Genomic DNA, 24,280 nt, shown 5'->3' on the forward strand with positions numbered 1-24,280 from the left:
GTTTTTTTTATTTTTGCATAAATAAGGCACTCCTGGGAGCTGGCCCTGGATGTCCCTAGTGTGCCCCTTCGTAATCTTCTAGTTCCCTCTTTCTGCTCGCCACTGCTTCCACATTTCAGGAAACAAGGAAGGGACAGTACTGCAGAGCACATTTGAGAGTAGAAAAATACTTTCGGTTCTCTTTTCCCCATTTGGGAGGAGCCCTCTGCGAGTTAGAGTTCAGGCTGACTTCCTGCTCTCAGCTGTGGGCCACAACTCAGGGTCTGGAAGCCTGTGAGGAGACCAAGGATCAGAGCTCACCCTTCTATGACCCTGGCAGGAGTTGGGAAAAAGAAGGAAACAGAAGGTGGCAGCTTCAGCAACAGGTGAGTCTTTCTCCCTCTGTAACTTTGCCCTCTGACAGCTTGGGTGATTTCATGTCTTAATTAAGTGGCTGCAGCTTCAGTCAGTCCAAAGCCCTGGACATGAAGAAGTTCTGCACTGTAGTTACAAAGGAGAGACAAGAGAGAGGTAGGGAGAGGGAGAGATGGAGACAGAGAGACAGTGAGAGTGACAGAAACACACATACAGAGAGAGAGAGAGAGAGAGAGAGAGAGAGAGAGAGAGAGAGAGAGAGAGAGAGAGAGAGAGAGAGAGAGGAGAGAGAGAGTCAGAGACTGACAGACACAGAAAGACAGACAGAGAGAACACTGAGCTTTTAAAACTGAAAAGATATCTGCTGACAAGGCCAGCTTGCCATAACCCAGTCACAACGTTCTTGTGTGCAACACTGTCAGCTGTCAGGAGACTCTGGTCACAACTGTCTGGGACTCCTGGTGACCTCTGTGACATGATTCTCTTGTTATCTTATAAAATCTTAGTGTTCTCAGTCCCTCTGCCTCTCTCTGCTTTCACTAAGTCACCTCAGGGAAGAAATTCAAATAGCAGAGTCTCAGGGTCAGCAGCTGGGTCCCCTCTGTCCTGGCCTCCTACCTGTCTGGCAGGATGTGTCACCTGGGAAACTGTCCTAGGCTCACTCCTGGTCTGAGGTCTCGCTGTCAGATTTTAATCAAGAAGGAAAAAGAAATAGGCCTGTGTTAGTGACGGCCATGGCAAGCTGCACGTTTTTATCTTCACTTCAGCGTCCTGTCCTAGGAGGGTGACTCCTCTGACAAGGACATGGCCGACCTCTGTCTGCTGCACAGTGGTGATCAGATGTGCTCCTCAGAAACAGTGCTGGTCACGGTGTTTGCTACTGCACAGGAAGTTATAAGTTTCTGGTACTGCCGTTGAACCTAGGGCCTTGAGTATGCCTGCCTATATATCTCTACCTGTTTTAAAGACTTTAGAATTGAGGTTTGCTATGTCACTCAGGCTGGCTTTGAACTCATTCTACTTCACACTCTGGCCTTGAACTTGTGATCCTGTCTCATGTTTTTTGTTGGTTTTTTTTTTTTCAGTGACTGGGGTTTCAGGGCTGCACCTCAAGGCCTGTTTCATAATCGAATGTGGTTTATAAACTTTCATACTTTGTGGAAATATAGAAAGGATACAACCACTTTAACTGTCCTCCATACACACACCCCACAGTTCCTAGTCTTGGGTTCAGCCATATTAGAAATATTAGACATATTAGACAGTTTGTCTTTGTCTTTTTATTATATCATATAGTCTGTTGTGAAACTTGTTATGTAGCCCAGGCTGGCCTGGGACTCACAACAGAGATCCACCTCTTACTGCCTCCCAAGTATTGGGACTAAAGGTGCATTAATCATACCTGGTTCTTCTTTATCTTATAAAACATACATACTCTGTGTGTCTGTATGTGTGCATGCATGTGGGAGAGAGAAGCAGAGTGACAGAGAGACAGACACACACATACAGTGAGAGAGAGAGAGAGAGAGAGAGAGAGAGAGAGAGAGAGAGAGAGAGAGGAGAGAGAGAGAGAGAGAGAGAGAGAGAGAGAGAGAGAGAGAGAGAGAGAGAGAGAGCCATTAGGTCAAGTGCCTTTGGAGACCAGAAGAGGGTATCAGATCTCTGTATTTGGAATACAATGCTGCCAGACATGGGTGCTGGGAACTGAGCTTCTGTCCTTTGGATGAATAGCCAGTGTTCTTAACTGCTAACCTCTTCAGCCTCTTTATCTTTTCCTTTGCTTTTCTTGCATAACTTATTTTCGTAACTATAATGAATATTTTCATTTTTTATTATTGTTCTGCATTCAGAGTTTTAGGTTATTTAAAAAGTAGAAACCTTATCGAAGTCCTCATCATAATATTTGCACATTTACTTTATTCTTGTATTCTTTTTTTTTAAACAGCTACCTGCTATTCAGAGTGCTTGTATATGGAGGAAGAGATTCATAATTTTAATTATGTTTATTTATGTGTGCATGTGTCATGGAGTCAGGGACAATGTAGAGGAGTTGATTCTTTCCTTCTACCGTGGTTTCTGGGGTACAACTAAAGTCATCAGCCTTGCTTGCTGGCTCCTTCATTAACTGAGCCATCTTGCCAGTCCTCACCATGAGTTTTACACCAATTGCTTTTGATGGGCATTTAGGTCACTACCACAGTTCACTGTCACCAGCAAGCTGTAAGAACAGTGGCCATGTAATTCATTTTGCTTACTTTCATCATACGTCATTCATCCTGTGTCTAAAACAAACAAGAGTGGAGTTCCTGAGTCAAAGGACAGCAGTGACCGCTTGCTCATAGATGTCACCACATGGCCTGTGAGGAGGCAGCGTCAATGTTCTTCCTGCCAATAGCTGATGAGATGAGGAGTCTTCCCTCTCTCAGCCCAAGACTGCAGAGGTGACAGAGATGTGTGTTCATTTGCATTCTCCCTATTAAGTGGTGTATTAGTTAGGATCTTTTATTGCTGTGAAGAGACTCCATGACACAGGTAACTCTTCTAAAGAAAACCCTTCCATTGGGGTGACTTGCTTACACGTTCAAAGGTTCAGTGCATTATCATCAGGATGGGGACTAGGGCAGCATGCAGGGAGATGCAGTGCTGGAACTGACAGCCTTATATTTTGACTCAGAGGCAACAAGAAGTCAGTTGAATGTCATACTGAGTGAAGCTTGAGAAAAAGACCTCAAAGCCTGCCTCCTCAGTGACACACCCCCTCCACCAAATTCACACCTCCTAATAGTGCCAGTTCCTTTAGGGGCCATTTTCTTTCAAAACTCCACAAGTATGAAATAGGTTTCTTTCCCTGTGCACTGGCTGGGAAATTCCCTCCCCTATGACTGGTTTAGTTTTCACTAACCTTAATCAGATCTTATCCCTTCTTCTGTGCATTTGTTAAATATTCTGGGGAACTGTGTTAATCCACCCATGTGACTAACATTGCACTTTGTGTTTTATGGATTCTGTCTTCTACAAAGTTAAAATTGAAATTTAGTATTGGTCATGTAAGGAAGAAGCATCCGCAAATAAATTGATACTGGAGGGCACTGACAAAATCAAGCATTTTTGTGGTTTTGTTTCTCTGACTGCAGAACCTGGGTTGGAATCTAGAGTTTCTGCTTACCAGGCAAGTTCTCTACCACTGTGCTAAGTCCCCAGCCCTCTTTTTACTTTTTAATTTTGAACAAAGGATCAATCAGTTACCCAGACTGACCTTGAAACTGTAATTCTTCTGCTGCAGCTTTCTGAGTAGCTATGCCTAAAGGCCTACACCATCAGGCCTGACATGAGTTTTTGTTTCTTTTGACCACAGTTTTATGGTCTTTGTGTAACAGACCTTATTCTATCTTTATTTAGAGAAAGTTTCTTTTCTTCTTTCTGTTTCCACTTTAGGCACTAGAACCCCATTAGGCTCCCCAGTTCTCACTGCCCCCGATGCTTTCCTCTTTCTGATTTTTAGCTTTCCATTCATAAGAGCTGTCTCCAAATCTTCCTACATGACAAGGACTTAAATTTTTAGTAAGGTTTATTTTTGTCATTTCTAAATTTAAAAGTTGTGTGTGTGTGTGTGTGTGTGTGTGTGTGTGTGTGATGGTATATGTGCATAGATCAGAGAACAACGTTGGGTGTTGGTCCTCACCTCCCATCCCATGTGAGGCAGGTTCTTTCCTTTGCCTCTGTGCCCACTCTGCTGGTTGGATGATGAAGCTTGCAGGGCTTCTCCTGTCTCCATCTCCTATTGAGCTGCAGACATTCTGGAACTGCAGACATGCCTGTAATATCTGACTTCTATGTGAGTTATGGGAATTTGAACTCACATCTTTATATTGGTGGGTCAAGCCACTGAGTCAGCTTCCTAATCCTGATTTAGTTTTTAAAATTATATTATTAATTCATGTGAATGGGTGATTTGCCTGCATGTACATCTGTGCACCACACCATGCCTGGTGCCCTGGAAAGGTTAGGCTCCTGGAGTTACAGACTCTTGTGAGTCATCATGTGGGTGCTGGGAACTGAACCTATGTCTTCGGGAAAAGCATCCAGTGCTCTTAATCACTGAGCCATCTCTCTATCTCCTAATTTCTAGGTTTTAAGGAAACAGATTTTGTGAGGGGTAAAATGGATCTTATGAGGAATCTTAGATTGTCAACAATATTGTGTAAGCTCTTCTGGAAGCTACGTTTGTTAACTTCTTGCCCATCTCCTCCCCCGTTTATATCAGTTTTGAGGTGCTTTAAGGACAATTTCCTAATGTCTTCTGGTCATTCTTCCAACTGGGATCTTCCTGTGTCTTCCAGTCTGCTGTCCTTTCTTTACTGTTTGCTTCCTGTGTCTTCCAGTCTGCTGTCCTTTCTTTACTGTCTGCTTCCTGTGTCTTCCAGTCTGCTGTCCTTTCTTTACTGTCTGCTTGCTGTGGTTTACAGCTCATCTCACTGATGGTTGGACCTGGGCCGCTCACACCACGTTTAGCTTTCCACAAGATGTAATCCAGGATCTAAACACGTTCTTCTAATGTCCGTGCCACTTATGCCAGATTTTTCTTGACAATGAGAGGAAATAGAAGTTGTTTGATTCTGTCTTCAATACAGTTCTGGTGGCCATCGATTGTCCGAAGACCATTTTCACAGTTATGGCCTAAGTTCTGGAAGCAACCTAGGAGGGTTTTTTTTTCTCCCTAAGATTTTTTTCTTACTTCTTTATTGTAATCTGTATTTATTTTTATTGTTGCTTTTTTATTGATCCTATTTAAATTTTCCTGGGTTTGTAGGTTGATATCATTTATTCATTTGGGAAATCCCAGTCATTATTTCTCCATGTATTACTTTCTTATTCCTTTATTCCCTATTTCTGTATCTTTCCTCCCTTCCCCTTTCCTCTCTCTTTCCTTCATTGTCTTACAGAGTATTGGGATTCTTTTCTTTTGAAAAATAATTTATTATTTATACTTCATGTGTATGAGTGTTTTACCTGCATGTATATAAGTGTACCACATGTATGCTTGGTGCCCACATATGGCACAAGAGGGTGTTAGATCCCTTAATACTTTAGTTGTGAATGACTGTGAGCCACTATGTGGATGCTGGGGAGTGAACTCAGATCCTCTGAGAGAACAATAAGTACTCTTAGCCACTGAGCTATAACTCCATCCCAAAGAGGAACAGGTTTCATTCTGACATTTTAATGCAAGTGCAGCAGTGTTTCTCTCTCCAGGAGTAAAGGGATGAGGCAGGTTCCATGTCCAGACCGTCTCTGATGCTCTTTCAAGAAGTATTTTCATTTATAATGTCTTTATTATATGTTAGCTGGATGTTTTCTATCGTTCTGTCTTCTGGATCGTCCCTTCACCAATAGTGTGCTGTTTTGTTTTTCCTGTCTTCTCTTAAAACCTTTCATCAAGTTTGAGAAATCAGAGAGCTGGAGAGATGACTCAGTAGTTAAGAGCATTGGCTTCTCTTCCAGAAGGCTAGGCATGCATTTCAAATTTTGCGCTCCTGAACCCTCTATTCTTGGTTTTTGATTTTACAAGATAGGGTTTCCTTGTGTAGTCGTGGCTGTTCTCAAACTTGCTCTGTAGACCAGGCTGGACTTGAACTCACAGAGATTCACCTGCATCTCTTCCAAGTGCTGGGATTAAAGGTGTGAGCCACCACCAACTGGCTTACTCTCTTCTCTTGAAAGCCTTTTTATATTTTTAAAAGTATTGTTATTGTTGCTACAGTTTTCATTATACTGAGTGAGTGTGTGTGCATGTTGTGTGTGTGTGTGTGTGTGTGTGTGTGTGTGTGTATACATGATGCATGAGTGGGCATGATGGTCATATGTATGCATAAGTGCATGATGCATGTGTATGCAGTATGTGTATATGTATGTGTGCATGTTAGAACAGAAGGAGTCAGAGACCAACTTTATGGGTCCTTTGGGTGCCTTTACTTCCTGAGACAGCTCTCTTACATGCTTTTCCCCAATGCTTGTTAAATTATGTGTATTTACATTGGAAGCATAATTTTTTAGTTAAAATTATTAAAATAAAATAATAAAAACCCCACTTTTCATCCTCTGAAAGTCATCTACACAAATGAACATCTTACAACATTCTAGGAACACAGAACATGATGTGAATTTCCTGAATTTAAAAGAGGTGGTTCTTGCCTGGGATCTTAGCACTTGAGAGGTTAACAGGAGAATTTCTGTCAGTCTGAAGCAATACTGGTCTGTAGAGTAAATACCAGGCCAGTATGGACTACATAGTGAGTCAGTGTAGGCAGAACTTTCCTCTCCAGACTACCTGCTCCCACATAACCAGCAGCCCCATTCAAGGTATCTGACTCAGAGACTTAATATAAATGATACTTAGCTGATAGCTCAGGCTCATTGCTACCTGACTCTTACTTATATTAACTCATATTTCTTATCAATGTTTTGCCACATGGCTTGTGAATTTTTCCTCATTTCGACACATCTTGCTTCTTTGGTGGTTGGCTAGCACCTGCTCTGACTCTGTCCTTCTTTCCATCATTCTCCCATTTTGGCTGTTTTATCTATAATCCATGCCTGCCTACTGGCCAATCAGGTTTTATTAAACCAATCTGAATGACAAATCTTCAGTATGCAAAAGGATTTTTTCACAAGATTTTTTGCTTTTTGTCCAACTAAAAAAAGGTTTTGATTTTAACATAGTAAAATTATATATAACAAAAGAACTTATTAAGTAAGAATTAATTACAATTCAACTTCATTAAAGACTCAAGAAAGATGAAATGTTACCTAATGACAGGGACATCAGGCTGTCTGAATAGTTACCCAAAGTTCCTTTATACTGTTAGAGCATCCAGCTCTGACCTACAGGCCTAGCATGTCTGAAAGACTTTCCTGTGATGCAGGGAGTTCTGAAGGACTGTCCTACCTTGTCTTAGCAAAGTATAGCAGTCACCCTTTTTTTCTTCTATTGGTCCAGTTTGGACAGTAACTGTCAGAAACTGAGGCAATGGTAGTTTCTGTACACATGGCTAGCCTTTGTCATAAAGAAAGAAAACTCATATGGAGTTTTTCAATGCCCATCATCTTCTCTGAAGTAGATTGGTGCTACCAGGAGTAGATATGTCTCATGGTCATGAAAAACCTTTGGTTATTAAACACATTAAATGCCATATTCTGTAGGTCTTTCAAGTGCTTGAAGACATTCTATCTATCTAAATATATCTGCTTATGACCTTCAAAACATATCTAACATGAGTATATGTTTGACTATTATAGATGATTATTAATTTGTATTTTTAATTATGTTATATCTTAAATAAATTACATAAGCACAAAAACACAAACAAGAGTAGAAACATACATACTGTGCAGCAAAATGAACTTTAAATCTGTATCAAAGTATAAAAATCCATACATATGTAAAATATTGAAGACTAGTAGTTTGTATGAAAGTAGATTCAATAATCTACACTTCTATCCCATCCTTTCTATATACCCCTTATTTTTCAGAAGGAGATTCATAAATCTAATCTCTTTTTTCCAACTTATTTTCTGACCATAACTAAAAGCAACTTGTAACCACACCCCCCCAAAATAATAATAAATATCCATAACCAAATAACCCATTTATTTGGACCATGGGCATAGATTTCTAGACTACTTCCTGTTGCTTGAGGGCATTGGTAATCTTTGGGGGAACTGAGAAAATTTAGAATAATTATTAAGTCTTTACTGTAGTATTCTGTGAGGCTGGATCATCACAGTCAGCAACCTGGAAGCTGTTCTAGATGATAGATCACCTGAACTATTATTTTCATTGGTGTTTAGTTTCCTTGCTCTGAAAATACTTAAACTTTTAAAGGGAATATACATATCTGTATAGATGACAAGTATAGATTGTACAGTGTACACAAGTCAGTTAAAGATATTTTCGCTATGTGTTTGTGCAGGTAAAATACACATCACATATCTTGTAGTTCTTTTAGGTTTATTTTTTGCTTGTTTGTAGCCAGGATCTTCAGTGGGTCTTCCTTGATTAAACCTGATTATTTTTAATCCAGAATGAACCCACAGCCTCTCATTTTCTATGGAAATAAAAGCATAACCTCTTCCCCAAAGTAACATATCTTTTGACTTAAATTTTGAAGTCAAGATATTTATAAAATATATAGGTTTGTTGAATCTAACAGTTATTATAATCTAGTGTCTCTTAGCAGCCAAAAAATTCAAAGACACCATATAAACATACAGGATCCAGACTCTGTGTATTTCTCATCTTTACATGACCAATTATATTTTTAATACTCTATTCCTTTTTTAAGGACCTTTTCTACCCTTTTTCTTTTCTCTCTCAGACCTACATATATTTTTTAACATACTGTAACCCATTCAGAGGTTTGTATTTTCTGTCTGAATCTGTCTTTACTGCCTATCTATAAACTTTTCTGTCTGCATGAGCAAAAACCCTAAAGCCGGCATGCAGCATGTTGGCAGAGCTCTCAAGCCTGCAGGCAATGGCTGGGAGAGTCTCTAGACTGTGGACTGTATGAGAGACTGCAGAACCTGCCCATGACTTAGCTCATACCAGTTGGCTGCTGGGTTCATCTCACAGGCAGCTGTTGGGAGGAGTGACTGGCAGGAGACTGTGGGACTGGCTCTCTGTGTTTAGAAACTTTTTTTTACGATTTTTTAATGTGGATCTATGGTCCACAGTAGGTACCATTTCTTGGCTGAGTTTTCCTGTCCCTGAACTGCTCTCAAATAATCACCCAGAGGCTTAATGTTAATTACAAATGCCTGGCCAGTACCTCGGGCTTCTTACTATCTAACTCTTTGATTTAAATTACCCCATGTTTCTTATCTATTGTTTGCTCCATCACTCATGACTTGCTACCTCATTCTCAACATGTCTTGTTTCCTTGGTGGCTGGCTGGCATCTCTTTGGACTCTACCCTTATTCTTCCCCTTATTTTCCCAGTTTGGTGGCCCCAGCTATAATTCCTGCCTGGCTACCAGCCAATCAACTTTTATTAAACTAATCTGAGTAGCAAGTCTTGACAGCATACAAGAGGATTATTTCAGCAAGTCATTCTCTCTCTCTCTCTCTCTCTCTCTCTCTCTCTCTCACACACACACACACACACACACACACACACATTATTCGTTTTAAAGAAAATTTTGAGATTCATTCACTTTTAGAATATATTGCATTTTGTTTCTTTTCTTTAGGAATAGTATTTCATTGTATAAATTGTCCAGTTTTATTTTTTTATCCTCCAACTAATGGCCATTTCAAATGTTTCTAACTTTTGGCTAGCAATAATGCTACCAGAAATATTTGCATATAAATTAGTGAGAATATTCCTTTTCACCTGTATAAGAACACCTAGTAGTAGAATTTCTGAATCATATTTAACATTATATTTCACTTTATTTTTGTCTGTGTGTGAGTATGCAGTATACATGCATGCATGCATAAATATTCACATGTATGAGGGCTTATGTGTGCAGAAGCACATGTATGTGTGTGCACACATGTATGGAAGTCAGAAGTTGATTCTGGGAGTGACAGGGCAGGGTCTCTCTCACTTGAACCCCGAACTTGCCAACTTACTGGAGTTAACTCATTGTATTTATTGGGTTAACTCAAGACTATCTATCTTATGTTTGTTAGTTCTTTATAGTCTTTCTTTCATGTATAAAACCTTACATTTTTCACTAGGATATAGACTGATGGACCTGATTATCATTTCCCAATGGTATTTCCCCCTCCAGGATGTCCACAGACGACTGGGACACAGAGACGATTCCCTTCGATCCTATATTCCTGAACTTCAGAAGGCATAAAGTGAGGATTTCAAATGCAATAAAGAAGCCATTTCCTTTTCTTAAGGTGCTCCGTGACAACAATCTCATCACTGACGAAATGTATGAAGTAAGTGAAGTTTGTTATATTCTAACCTTGAAACAAGCCCCAGATTAAGTTACGCTTTGATATCTTGCAGCCAGACTGAATGATTGGCATGTTTTAAAAGTTGAACTTAATTTTTAAAGAAAGATTTTATTTCTTATGTGCATGCATGTTTGTGTACTTTTGCATGCTCGTGCGCATGTATTTGTGTTTGTGTTCAATAATGTGTTGGCTCCTACAGAGTCCAAAAAAGAGCTCCATGTAGTTGTGAGCCATTTGATTTGGGTGCTGGGAATCACCTCTTTTACAGTAACACATCTTCTTATCCATGAGCCAACTCTACAGCACCGGAACCTAATTTCTGACAATGAATTATTGACAAAGTTTTTATAGCACTTGGTACAGATATGTTACAATAATACATTCATATAAATTAGATTTCTGGATCCAGATTTAAACCTTCATCTCCTGGGAGTGATTTGCATTGTGTAAATATTTTGAGAAGTGTTCTTTCCATGTATTAAGGGGAGGAGAAGTAGGGTCCTCAGGAGACGGTCTTGCTTATACGTGAGAGGAAGGTGTTCCATGATCCCTTCTGGATGAGTATTGTTGAAGAAAAACCAGAGCATAACAGGGGTACTCCATAGATGTGCAATGTCTCATGCATTTTAAACCATAGAGTTCATGCAAATCAAATTCAACTGAACTAAACTGATAAACAAGCGAAGTATTAAAAGTGATTTAAATTTATTGTTGAATTATTTTATTGAACTGATTTAGTGAAATTTTCATGAGGACATTTTATTTTAATTAATATCTATTTTAAAAGCCTAGATCTAATAATGTTACAAACTACAGAGTGTTTTATTAGGACAACTTTTTAAAAACTTTTTAAAATTATTTTATATGTATGAGTGTTTTGTCTTTGTGTATGTCTATGCACCACAATGCCCCTGGTGCCCATGGAGGTCAGAAGAGAAGGCACCAGATCCTCGTGACTGGAGTTACAGATGGTTGTGAACATCATCAGGGTACTGGCAATCAAACCTGGGAACTCTGCAAGAGCAGCAAGTGTACTTAACTACTGAGCCCTCTCTACAGACCCTCCAATATTTTTACCTTATGAATTTGCCTCTATCCAGCAGAGTTCACAATCAGAGGGAATGGACACCTGATTTCCTACAGGAGGACAGGAGGTGTCTGGGTAACAGAACAGCATTGGCCACCTGCCTTGTTAGTTAACTTTTTTTAAAGAATGCTTCTGTTTTCATTTTTATGTGTACACATGTTTTCCCTGACTGTATGTGTGCATAACACTTGTGGGCCTGGTGCCCATATTTTACAGAAATCAGCACCAAATCCCTTGGAACTGGAGTTACAAGTGTTCTTGCATTTCCATGTGGGTGCTGGGAACTGAATGAGGGTCCTCTGCAAGAGCAGCAAGTATTCTCAACCATGAACCATCTTTCCAGCCCCTCCACTATGAAAAAATATTATTGCATATATTATTTATTTACTTATAAGTATGTATGTGTTTCTATTGTGTGTGCATGTGTGTATGAGCCGGCTGCTGTGCACGTGTGGGAGTCAGAGCCTGTGGCTAGTTGGTTCTCCTCTTTCACCATCTGAATCCTAGTGACTGAACTAAGATCATCAGGGTTGGTAACAAGTGCCTGTAACCCACTGAACCATCTCACCAGCCCCATTGTTAACCCTTAACCCAAGTTTTCCTTTCTTACAAAAAGTGACCCTTCTTACATGTCATAGAAATCAGGGTGGGAGCTCAAAGACACTAGTGAGTATTTTGAAAGAAAAAAAAATTTACTTGTTTCATAAAGTAGCCACACAAATATAAAACTTTGCATTAGAACTTAAGTATGTTTGGGATTGAGGTACACTAACTATAATTGTTTCCTAGAGCTTTTCTGTGACCTGGAAGCCTGCACTTACACTTTCTCCTTTAAAATTTTTAAGGATTTTAAAGATTCCTGTACAAACCTGGTTCCTGTACAAAATGTGGTCTACAGAGCCCTAGAAGAACTGGAGAAGAAATTTAACATGAATGTTCTATGGGTATTGTTTTGTATGGAACACATGAAGGTGTACCCTGATTTGGAACCCATTTCCAAAGACTTTGATAATGGTAATTTGGTTTAATATTCCCCTATGAGATCCCAGTCATTAATATATCAAGCATATATTAAATGTCTACCAGGTGTCATATCATGAAGCATGATTGGGAATATAGTAGTTAACAAAATTAATGTTCTGTATAATCATAACACTTATATCTAATGGCTAGAGTTGACATGCTCCCAAGGTCTGCTAGGCTGGGAAGACAATTTTAGACTGAGAAGACAATGAGAGCCCTACCAGCATCAGGCTATGGAGAAGAGGACAGGAATAACTCAGTCCCAGTAGGGTAAAACTGCTGTGTCTCTTCAGTGGAGCCCTTATAATATTATATACATAGGAGTCCATCAGGTTCACTACCCCCCCCCACCTTGAGTGACAGCTCAACTGTGGGTTGCAGGATCCATCTTAGCTTAGCACTACAATGCTCATAGAAATCAACAATGTGTGAACCAGTTCTTCAACCCCATCTTGTCCATCTTTAAAGCCTGCCCATTATCAAGCTTCCCTTTGGTATGTGCCAGATCCTCAAACTTCCATCCAGGAAAGCCCCTCTTTCTTCTTACAATTGTGACAGCCTGGAAGCCATGTTCAGCTTCTATTTTCTTTCTATTTTGACATATATCTTCTCTGCCCTCTGAAAACTGGAAGAGGAACACAGTTCATAGTTTGTCTTCTACTTTTTTATTCCTGACTTGAGTGTCTCATTTCTGTATGGGAAGCATAAAGTCTCCCTTGTGGAGTCTTCTCTGTCCCAGGAGGTGATGGGTAAACTTCATCATGTGGGACACATTGAACTTGCAGTGATCAGGAGACCAGAGATTCCTAAATGTGTAATGCAGAAATGCTGCCCCTTTTCCCCGCTAGAGATCTCTAATGGCTTCCTCTTCTTCTTCCCTCTCCCTCCCACTTCAGTCTTACCACAGAATCAATTGTGTTTCGAAGAAATTGGTAGAGGAGACCTGAACTCACAGCTCAGTCTTGAACAAGGTAATTACACCTGGAGAGAGTTTCTTATCACCACAGAAACTAGGAAATAAAGGTGATCCTTAGCAGAGTGCAACTTGGGGAAAAACAGAGAAGGCAGTGAGGGGAGTGGGTATGAGCCTGGTGTTAGCTTTCCTGTACTGGGACAATTATCCAGGAGAAGCTGTACACACGAACTCTGAGGCAGGAGGATTGTGATTTTGAGACCAGCTGATTGTTCATAGTAAAACTCACTCAAAAACAAAATGGATACCTGGGAAGTCAATTTATTTGCGTTCATGATGTTAGGGACTTCAGCCCAAATGGTTTGACCTCATTCCTTAAGATAGGGCATAACATTAAAGCAAGGGCATGGTGACCTGGAAGCAAAGACAGAGTGGATGTGTCTGTGCCCTTCAAGGATACACCTCCAGTGATCTAAGTTCCTTCAGCTCAGCTCTGCTTGTTAAAGGTAGGACCAACACCTACTCGTGCTGTTCTGAGGCCCAGACCCCTAATGCATGAGTCTTGGAAGGAGGCGGTGCTTGATATCCAAACTGACCAGCCTCTAGGAAAATGTAGGATCCTTCCAGAGTAACCATGACAACAAACAGTCAGCCTGTTACCCATGATATATTTACTTGAACCCAATGTCAGCAGCCAGATTGAAAGAGACTGACTACTCAGAAATAATTGTGACTTAGAGAAGCCTCTGAAGGAGGTGACCAATATGGAACTGTGAAAGGTGAAGCAGTGTGGTCCATGGTGGCATCAAAGAGGAAATGCTCTGTAAGAGAGATGTTCCTGTTCTGTGCCTGCCCCTATTTACACTGGTCTCTGACACCAGATGTGTGGTGACTGGGGGTTTCCCACATCAACCAACTCACCAGACGTCAGCAAGGTGTCTTAGGATGTAATTATATTCCGATAAAGCGTTCAGTGCCACAAGATAGCAGTCTACTCCAGATGCTGGTTACAAATTCTGGAGTGAGACCCATGCTTCCGGTCAACTGAGCATAAATCAGAGGTTGCTGTGGCGCTTAAGGCTACAGAACTTGTTAGCATAGCTCATGAGCCTCTAGGAAATGTTTGATTAAATTTATTAGAAAAGGTATAGCTCAAAAATGCTAGGCTCGGGGGAACTGGGGAGATGACTCAGTTGTCAAAGTGCATAGAAACACAGGGGCTTGAGTTTGATCCCCTAAATTTGTGTCAAAAACAGCTCAGGACACAGGGGCAGGAGCTGTAATCCTAGTACCAGGGAGGCGGAGACAGGCAGCTCCCTTAAGATCACTGCCCAGGAAACTGATGAGCTTTAGTCCAGTGAGAGACTCCATCTCTACAAAAAGAGGTCAATGCCACCTGAGGAATGACACCCAAGGTCGTCCTCTGTTCTCTGCACACATATGCACACTAACAATAACCACATAGAAGAGGGTCACCCTGAGGTAAAATGGGGAAAGAACACAACACCCTTTTGCCTTCCCGGGGCATACCGCTCTTCTTCCAGTACTATGGAGTTTGTCAACCCCAGATCTCTCTAAAAAGACTCACTTGGGATTTCAACAAACATTCCATCATGCCTGCATTATTATCCATGTGATCAAGTCAACTTCTAGCTCTTCTCACGTTGGAGGTCAGCGCTCCAATGCTGTAATCATGGTTTATTCCCCTGGCAGCCAGCCCTCCATTCCTAATGTCTTTCCAAACTTCACCTCTGTAATATGCACTGTGGTGTTACTGAGGAAGTGGAGTGTACACTGACTCTCTTTCCACCTTAATCACTTGGGAACCCACCCAGGATTTGAGGAGCTCTGGCCAGGAACAGGAACTGAAGATCCAAAACTACCATTTCTTAGTATGTCACAGTCTCACACTTGATGTTAGAGGAGATGGATTCAAACACGAGAGATGTTGTTTGAGAGCAAAAGTATTCCAGAAGATAGATAGAGGGTGATGCACAGCAAGAAAGTGGTAGAGGTGTGGGGAGATCACACGGATTCTCTGAGGCAGAGAAAGGAAGAGCAAAGGAAATGAGAGCAGAAAGCATAACGGACAATGGCAGAAGGATCCATGTTGCTAGTTTGCTGCTTTGCATCTACTTTTGATTTTAGTCAACCCCAGCTGGTATGAAGTATTGGTATCATTCAGATGCCCAGTTTATAGAGGAGGAAGCTAAACTTGAGTGAGACTATGTGTGGAGTGTTCACATGGTCATATGAAAAGCAAGAATCCAGGCACTCAGGAGGCAGAGTCTGTGTTCTTGACCATGTACTGCTAATCTGATAGAAAACATGAAACAGAAGTAGGGGAAATAGAGAGAAAAAAAACAGGAAGGAATTCAAAAATGGGAGGGAATGGAGACAGGCTGTTCCTGAGTCCTCATGAAAAGAACAGCAGGGACAAGCCATCAGATATATATGGGGAGGCTGTTTTATGAAAGGTGATGTGGTCCAGAGACAGCTAGGAATTCAGATAAGGCCACTGGGCCTGAGAGCTGTGGAGACACATACAGGCATCCTTTAGCCAGGGATATGAATACAGGTCACCACCAGGTGCTAGAGTGGCCCAGGTAGGATTTTACTCAGACAGAACCAACCCTTTCAACCTAATCTTATGACCCAAGTCTGATCTCAGGAATCAAGGGGAGCTTATCAGCTTCAGGGCACTTTTTCTCTTGCGTATTAAAGACAAAAGAGAACAACTCACGTCAACTCCTGAAACAAACATCTAGTGCTTGTTCCTTAGGACCTGTTGACAGCTGCTCTTGAGGAAGCCTGATCTGGTCACCCTCAGGTCCCTCCTCATCTGATGGTCTGTTCTCGTTGACTCTATTAACATTTCTGTCTTCTCTTATCAGTACTAGCTTGCTTTCTGTTGCTGTGATGAAACCCCATGGCCAAAAGTAATGTGGGGGAGAGAAGATTTATTTTATCTTACGGTTTATAGTCCACCATGAAAGGACATTAGGATAGAAACCTGAGGCTGGAACTGTAGCTGAGGTCATGGAGGAAAGCTGCTAACTGGCTTCCTCAGCCTGCTTCTTATATATCCAAGGACCAGCCATACAGGGGATTACACCTCTCACAGTGGGCTGGGCCCTTCCATGCCAATCATTAATCAAGAAAATGCCCTACCATCTTGTCTACAGGTCTCCTGTTTACTGTATGAACCCTAGAATCACAGATCCATTCTATAGAAATATTTTCATTCAGGTACCTTCCCCCGAAACCATCAGACGAGATTACACACTATAATGCAGGTATTGGGGAGACACCAAGCTGCCTCACAAAAGTGAGCAGCAGTTTTTATAGTTTATGATCCTGTAGACCTTGTCTGGACAGGATTAATCCTCCAACAGATGACCATGCGCCTGGTGGGCTGACATCTGAATGCCATTTGATACCTGCTGTAACTCTCATGACCCCGACACTGCAGTATCTGACTTCACATCTTGGGTTCTGGGATCTAAAATCCGGTCCTCATGTTTCTTTAACAAGCACTTTAACCACTGAACTATCACTCCAACCTCAATGAGTTTGTTTTTTAAAAAGAAGTAGACTTAATAATCTACCCTTATCCTATTATATCTATATCCCTTTTTTGTCTTTTCAAAACAGGAACTCTGAATGTAATCTCCTTAGTTTACCTTTTTTTCTTGACCATCACCAATAACAACTTCTAATCATTCACACTAAACTATGACAAGTATCTATAACCCAGTGAAAAAAATGACACACCCCACCCCACCTCTTGCGGATGTGGGCATCGTGTTCTTCAGTTTATTTCCTGCTGTGTGAGGGCAATGGCATCTTTAGAGAATCCTAATAAAAAATTGGGTTAATTTTCAAGTCCTGGGAAAGGAAGTCGTATCATTTGTTGTTCAGTTTCTCTATAATGGGAAAGTACAGGCTTATTTCAAGTTGTGGCTAGAGAAGTCTTCTAGGCTGGATCATCTCAGTTGGCTGTGTCAAAATGATCCTGAGCAGTTTGTAGTCCAAAGCTAATCTTTAGGTGGTATTTTTCAGCTTAATGGTGTTATCATAGTCCTGGTGGAATTGTCATTGTGGGGGCCCATCCTCTTTGGGAAACTTCAAAGGTAACTGGTAGGCATGGTCTTGGTTCTCTGCAGAAAGCTTAAACATTTTAAATGTCATATGCAGCAGATCTCAAATAGTTTAAAGGACTATCCATGCTTTGTTATGTACATCTAGAGTTCAAAAACTTAATTCCTAGTTCCCTGATAGAGACTCACATGCAAAACCATGTACAGAAGGCTAGATGAAGCCTGTTTCTAGGATTAGTTATTACTCTATATGAGCATTAATATCTTGACAAAAATTTAAAATATACATTAAAAATTACATTAATCTTATAAATTATGATATAATATTTATACCTTAAGAAAAGGTCTTAAAAAGTCTAAATAAAACCAAATGATTATGAGGTTAGTGGTGATAAAATAGTCCCTAAATTTTGGTTTTCCTTGTGTCCTAAGTCAGGTGGCTCTTCTGACCTGAGGCAGAGATTCTAATTTTGCTTTAACAAACATGCTTCCATTTAGAGAAGGAGACAGCTACTTTCCAACTCCAAAGGCAACTTTCATTTTTTTTTTTTTTTGTTTTTTGAGACAGGGTTTCTCTGCAGCTTTAGGGCCTGTCCTGGAGCTAGCTCTTGTAGACCAGGCTGGTCTCGAACTCACAGAGATCCGCCTGCCTCTGCCTCCCGAGTGCTGGGATTAAAGGCGTGCACCACCACTGCCTGGCTGCAACTTTCATTTTCAATTGAACTGGGACTACAAAAAAAAAGACCATTTGCATTATGTGTCTGTAGATAACAGCAGAAACAAACATTTGGGAAATTTGTGAAATTTGTACCAATAGGCCGATTTACACTTTTTCTCAGGACATTTTTGGACGATTTATTCTTTTTCATTACATGTCTCATTTATCCAGGGGTCTTCAGATTCCTCAGCTGGATGCCTTCATTCTCCTGAAGACTAAACAAAACCACTCCCAGCCTTAATTTTGGGTAGTTTCCCTTTTGGCAAGTTATATATGATCAAATGAGAACATTTGTTAGTCATATAACTTAGTTTAGATCGAATGATCCTGCTGTTTGATAAACTACCACCTTTTAATATCGAGGTCTCTCTTGATCAAATCTAATCTTTGTAATATTTACTTTTTGGTTTCTCTTGGGATTTTTGTTTTATCTCCTCTATAGCTGTTCTATCATCAATATGTTTTTTAAAAAGAGACTTTAGATACTTTAATTGCTCTGGGAAGGACTTTCCTCCACAGTGACAGGAAATGACTGAACTGAATTTGTCCTCGGGGCCTGTGAGAGGCCCCCCTCAAGGCATTTCCTGACTTCAAAGGGTTACCTTGATGTCCCTTGTTGATCTATATTCATTAGTCCAATGTAGGCCTATGCCACATCTTCTGTATAATCCAGAATGGAGGGGTGTTCTGTTGGGATTATGCTTAGAAAAACATTGTTTCTAGGAATGCCCTGTTTACAGTCACTTTTTAGGTGACCCTTTTATTTTTATTTTTTTTTTTACCACAATGGAAACATTTGACATTTCTATATTTTTTAAACCTCTTGAAATTACCTTTTTAATGCAAGTATCATTATGGGTATGAGATTAGATATTGACTGTATCTTAGATCTATTCCTCTATGTGTGCTGATCTTGACTTTAATGGCCCAGTTTTAAAAGCCAGAGGTTCCCTTATTTTTGTCTTGCTTCTAAATTTGGGATCATTCTATTTACTGCTGATGTGACTCTTTGTAAGGAATCTGTGAAGGTTTCTTTTGGGGCCTGTATAACTTTAGTATATGACTCAGTTTTATCTCCTACTTCTTCAACTCTGTCCCAAGCATTCAAAGTTGCTGCATGACATAAAGCCAGAGTGTGGTAATCATATAGAGATTGTCTTTGTGTATTAGCATAATCTACCTCCCCAAGAAGTTCATCTTGGGAGATTTCCGTGCCCTTATCCGTACTTTATTATTTAATGATTTTAGCCTCATCTTTCCACCAGGTTCCCCATCATAATTAATGATCAGGTTCTACTCCTAATATAACCAAGTTTTTCCAGTCTTGAGGGATAATTCCAATACAAGTTAACCATGACTTTAACATCTGCTTTATCAAAGGTGATTTCATGCCATATGAGAGTATCACTTCCTTGAATCTTCTTAAATCTAACTTTTCCACAGGAGTCTATTCAAATCTTGCATAGCTTTGGGGAGATCTATCATTTGGAGATTCCTGTAAAGTCACTGGACAAATTAAAGGTGGTTGTTTGAAAACCTTAGGCTGGTCCTCTTTTTTGGATCTGAATATCTCTTATGATCCATTTTAATAAGTTTTTCTAAAGCCTGTATCTTGGCACTCACATCAACCTACTGTTTTTAGAGATAAACCAAGATTTACCAAACCAACAATAAAGATTATCAAGATAATAATTAACACCATTCTGGTTAAACTGATTATCCCTTCATTTAATTTTTCCATTTTTAAAATTCATGTATTGTATAATCATAGAGACCCAACTCTCCATTGTAATAGTTTCACGTTTTTTAACATGGGAAAAACTCTCTTTTAACTCATTCCTCCCTGAATCATTTCCAATTATCTTACCAAATATGCCAATGCTGATGACTCAGATGATGGTAATTGTGAAACTGATTAATGCTGCATAAAACAGTAGAAGCCCAAGAGGATTTCAAGGCAGCCACCTTGTTTGGCAGCAGACCAAGGAGGGGGTTCAGGGACAGCCCACAATCACATAGGATTAAAGAAAGGAAAATCAGACTGCTGGGTCACTGACTCCAGCTGCATGGACCTCCAACCTGTGACAGTGGTCGCAAAGCCACAGACAAGCAACTTTCTTGTGAATTTGTGCCACATATTGTCCGCCAGATGTAGTATGAATTTCAATTGTGTGTCAAGAACTTTGCCGAATAAATTATCTCCTCAGGCTTTTTAGTATAAGACTTTCAAGGTTTTCCTACAAGAAACACAAAGGGAGAGAAGATGGGAATTCAGAAAGATGAGCAGGAGATATAAGAAGTCAAAGTCTTAGGAAGAAAAAGATCAAGTGATTTCAGATGGCCCCTTACCAGTGATTGGATCTGCCTTGGACATCAAAATGGAGTGTCACTAGCCTACTGTTCTGGTAATTTAGAAATTACCAGATTCTTGTGCATGGATGGAGGCCAGGCTTTTTAAGGGGTTTCAGGTTATTTCTAAAATTTCTTTTTTTGTTTTCTTTTTCTTAATTTTTCTATTCAAAATTTAGATTTCCTCCCCTCCTCCCATTCCCCTCCCACTCTCCCAGTCCCCTTCTTCCCTCCCCCTCCCTGCTTTTAAGGTTCGAAACAAATTACTCTGTTCTTGAGTTGTTACTGCAATAGTGGGCCATGGATGTTACCTTGGTTGGCTTGTATTATAGCTTAATCCTCTTAAATGCTTTAATTTGCATCCTTTAGATGGCAGCAGAAAAGCCTGTGACCTTTACCATTACCTAGTTGCAGAAAATATATCATAGCATAGATATAATTTAAAATAAATTTAAATTTAAATATAATTGAAATGTAGTACCAGTGATAAAAATAATATATGATTACATATCTTGAAAACAATGCATCCATGTGGATGCCTGCATTACAAGACTGTCCCACAGTTCTTCTCCAAGGTCATTGTGTCACACTTGTTCTTCAACAGCTGAGTATCATAGGTCAGACCTGTAATCCCAGCACTTGGGGATGCTGAGGCAGGGGGATTGCTCAGAGATCAAGGATGGCTTAGACTCTGTAGTGAGTTCCAGGACAGGTTACAGAGTAAGGCCTGCCTCAACTCCATCTACCTCAAAATAGAAGTAAAAGAAGAGAAATGATTTTGAAATAAGATCTTTGTTCTTCATTTATATCAGCCCTCTGAATTGGGAAAATCAGAAGGTTTCCTTGGTAGCTGAATCTATTTGTTTTGACATAGTGTACATGGATCTTTCTGTCATTTCTCAGATGGTCTTTCCCTGTTTCATCCTCACAATGAAACAAAAAAGTTTTCTCATTGAGTATTGGCTGAGCTGCATCTAAAGCCATGTAGAGTACAGGTGTGAGCCCATGGCCAGTGTAAGACTACACCTTCATACCCTACCTGCAGTTACTACTGTTGGAGAGAGGAGTCTGCAGGAAATGACACTGGAGCTAAGGGGTGGGATGGCTATTTCTGGGTTTCAAATTAAAAACTGTGTCATGGAATAGTCTTCACTGAGCTGGGTCATAGAGGAGCAGAGTTCTAACAAAGTGTAGGATGGGGCTTTCTGCATGGGGGGAAAGAAGAGCATGAGAAACCATCCTTCAGTGTGTCTGGAAGCTACAGGCAATTAAGTGGCATCCCTCATCTGAGCTTACTGTGAAAATCATCAGGCCAGAAAAAGATGATCTAAATGTTTCCTTGAGTCACTGTGGGGCACACGGGGGTCAGTTTCCATGAAGACAGCTTGATTTTAACAATGGTATATCCAGACAGAAATTTCTAGAAGGCAATAAAAATACCTTAGTCACAAAATAAAAGAAAAGACTCCACCTCCCCTGAATAATTAACTCTCTGTCTTGCAGGCACAGCATCTACCACACCCACCAATGAAGAGGGACAGGTAATTATCCCGAGAACTCCTGCCATGACTTCTAAGAGTATTGTCTACTAATTGTTTGTTTTCCATCTCTGTAGCCTTGTATGTTTCAGAATTGATCAATATGTATTTGATCGCATTTGAATTTATTCTATGGTGCTCATATAGTTGTGATTTCACAAGCATAAGAAGCCAGGGCTGCTTTGAGCATCAAAATACTTGAGATAGAGATGGGAACAAATCTTGTGAGTCATCAAATAAATGATCTCTTCTGCTTTCAGAGGGAAAACCCAACAAGCCCAGAGTGAACAAAGAAGAACATAACTTCCCCGTGACCTTCTGCCATGATGTCTGAGTCCCTCATCTGCCAATTGTTAGTTGTTCATCTCTGGCATGTTATAGTTTGTTACATTCACTGATGAAAATAAAAATTGGATTTTATAATATGGTATTGTTGTGGTTGGTATTTTAAAATATTGTACAATATAAAGACTGGTTCTTCAGTTAACATTTGAGACTGAGGTAGGAATGACTCATGATGGAGGAGAGTCATCTGTGCATGTGTTACTTTCATTGGTTAATAAAGAAACTGCCTTGGCCCCTTTAATAGGACAGAAAATTAGGTAGGCGGATTAGACAGAACAGAATTCTGGGAGAGAGAAAGCAGACGCTTCAGGCAGTCGCCATAGGCAGTCGCCATACCACTCCTCTCTGAGATGGATGCAGGTTAAGATCTTTCCTGGTAAGCCACCCCTCATGATGCTACACAGAATACTAAATATGGGTTAAAGCAAGATGAGAGAATTAACCAATAAGAGGCTGAAACTAATGGGCCACGCACTGTTTAAAAGAATACAGTTTCCGTGTAATTATTTCAGGTGTAAAGCTAGCCCAGCCGCTCCATCTACAGACTCATAACAACAGTAAAACAATGGACTAACAATATGGCTCAGGAACTAACTGTACTTGCTGCCAAACCTGATGACCTGAGTTCAATCACCAACAACCGTATGATGGAAGAAGAAAACAGGTTCCAAAATTTGTTCTTTCCTCTCTACCTGAGTGTCACAGAGTGTCTGTCTATACACATGCATAAATAAAATGTAATATTTAAAAAAATCTAAGGGCTGGAAAGATGGCTCTTCAAAAAACTCTGGTTTATTTTCAGCATTCACATTGTAGCTCCCATCCATCTGTAACTCCAGTTCCAGGACTTCCCATGCCTTCTTCTGACCCTGAAGGCACCAGATTTAGATACAACCACACTTCTTTTCTTCTTCTGCTAGAGACAAGACATTACCCCTTATCTCTGGAGTCTGGATAGCTCATTGGATGACTGAGGCAGATACTGAGGCTTCTGGTCCCTGGACCACTCCTTAGGAGGCAGAGATCTCACCTGATGACTATGCATTAGAACCCCTCATAATGTTTAAGTATCCAGCATTTTTCTCCAACCCAGACTCAATGACTTAAAATTGGTGTTGACTGTGTCTTAGTTATTACATTTTCTTCCTCAGTGTTAAGGATGAAACCTAGAGCCACATTCATGATAGGATGAACATTCTACCATTGAACTACACTCAAACCTGGAATTATTTTTAATTCCATGAGTTATTTTAGTTTATAACATGTTGATGATTGTTACTAAATAAGAGAACAAATTTCTTGCTTAAAACAATAGGGTAGGTTCAAAGCCTGCCACGTCAGAAGACAGCATCACACCTGCCATGAACCATGGTGTCAATAGAGGTCTCCAGAAACTATCCAATCACCAGAGACTCAGCATCAGCCCCACTGGCATCTAGAGCAGCAATCACCAGAGACATAATACTACCTGCACTTGGAGGAGTGACCACTGGAGGGGTGGCCCTGGCTGCACTAGGAGGAGCTACCATCTGAACCTTGGACCCATCTGGACCTGGGGGAGTGAGCACCAGAGATTCAGCCATGCCTGCAACTGAATGAGTGTTCATTGGAGCGACTGCTCCCAGTCACATCAATTGAAGGAAGAGGGACCTCCTGAAGAACAGGCTCCACCTATATTAATTGGAGGAAGAGATGGGTAGACAACAAGGTAAGAATATCCTGAACAACAGAAAGAGCAATACGACACGACCAGAAACATGTGGTTCTACAGCAAGAAAACGAGAACATCCCAACTTAGATGAAGCAGAAGAAAATGACACTAAAAATAACTTTATGGAGATGATTGAGGCAACTTAAAGAGGAAATAAAAGTTTCCCTTG

General features: G+C 40.4%; 1 protein-coding gene across 2 annotated transcripts; it reads left to right on the plus strand.

Moving 5' to 3' along the window:
- The first annotated feature begins 206 nt into the window (after window positions 1-206).
- On the plus strand, window positions 207-22,480 carry LOC119821618 (nuclear autoantigen Sp-100-like). 2 transcript variants are annotated; one of them, XM_038340756.2, is made up of 6 exons: window positions 207-365; window positions 10,150-10,309; window positions 12,260-12,428; window positions 13,334-13,408; window positions 22,021-22,058; window positions 22,316-22,480. In XM_038340756.2, exons 1-6 carry the CDS (start codon window positions 307-309, stop codon window positions 22,340-22,342), a joined length of 528 nt encoding a protein of 175 aa, XP_038196684.1. In that variant the 5' UTR covers window positions 207-306; the 3' UTR covers window positions 22,343-22,480. The 2 variants fall into 2 exon arrangements, with proteins under 2 accessions (XP_038196684.1, XP_038196685.1); XM_038340757.2 differs by lacking the exon at window positions 13,334-13,408.
- The last annotated feature ends 1,800 nt before the right edge of the window (window positions 22,481-24,280 follow it).

The sequence above is a fragment of the Arvicola amphibius genome, chromosome 8 (genome assembly GCF_903992535.2).
Source record: "Arvicola amphibius chromosome 8, mArvAmp1.2, whole genome shotgun sequence".
Lineage (NCBI taxonomy): Eukaryota > Metazoa > Chordata > Mammalia > Rodentia > Cricetidae > Arvicola > Arvicola amphibius.

Excerpts from the sequence above, each read along its gene's own strand:
- LOC119821618 (XM_038340756.2), top strand. The coding sequence starts at position 307 with ATGACCCTGGCAGGAGTTGGGAAAAAGAAGGAAACAGAAGGTGGCAGC. Across the intron at positions 366-10,149 it reads GGTGGCAGCTTCAGCAACAG|GATGTCCACAGACGACTGGG; the intron begins GTGAGTCTTTCT and ends TTCCCCCTCCAG. Across the intron at positions 22,059-22,315 it reads CCACCAATGAAGAGGGACAG|AGGGAAAACCCAACAAGCCC; the intron begins GTAATTATCCCG and ends TTCTGCTTTCAG.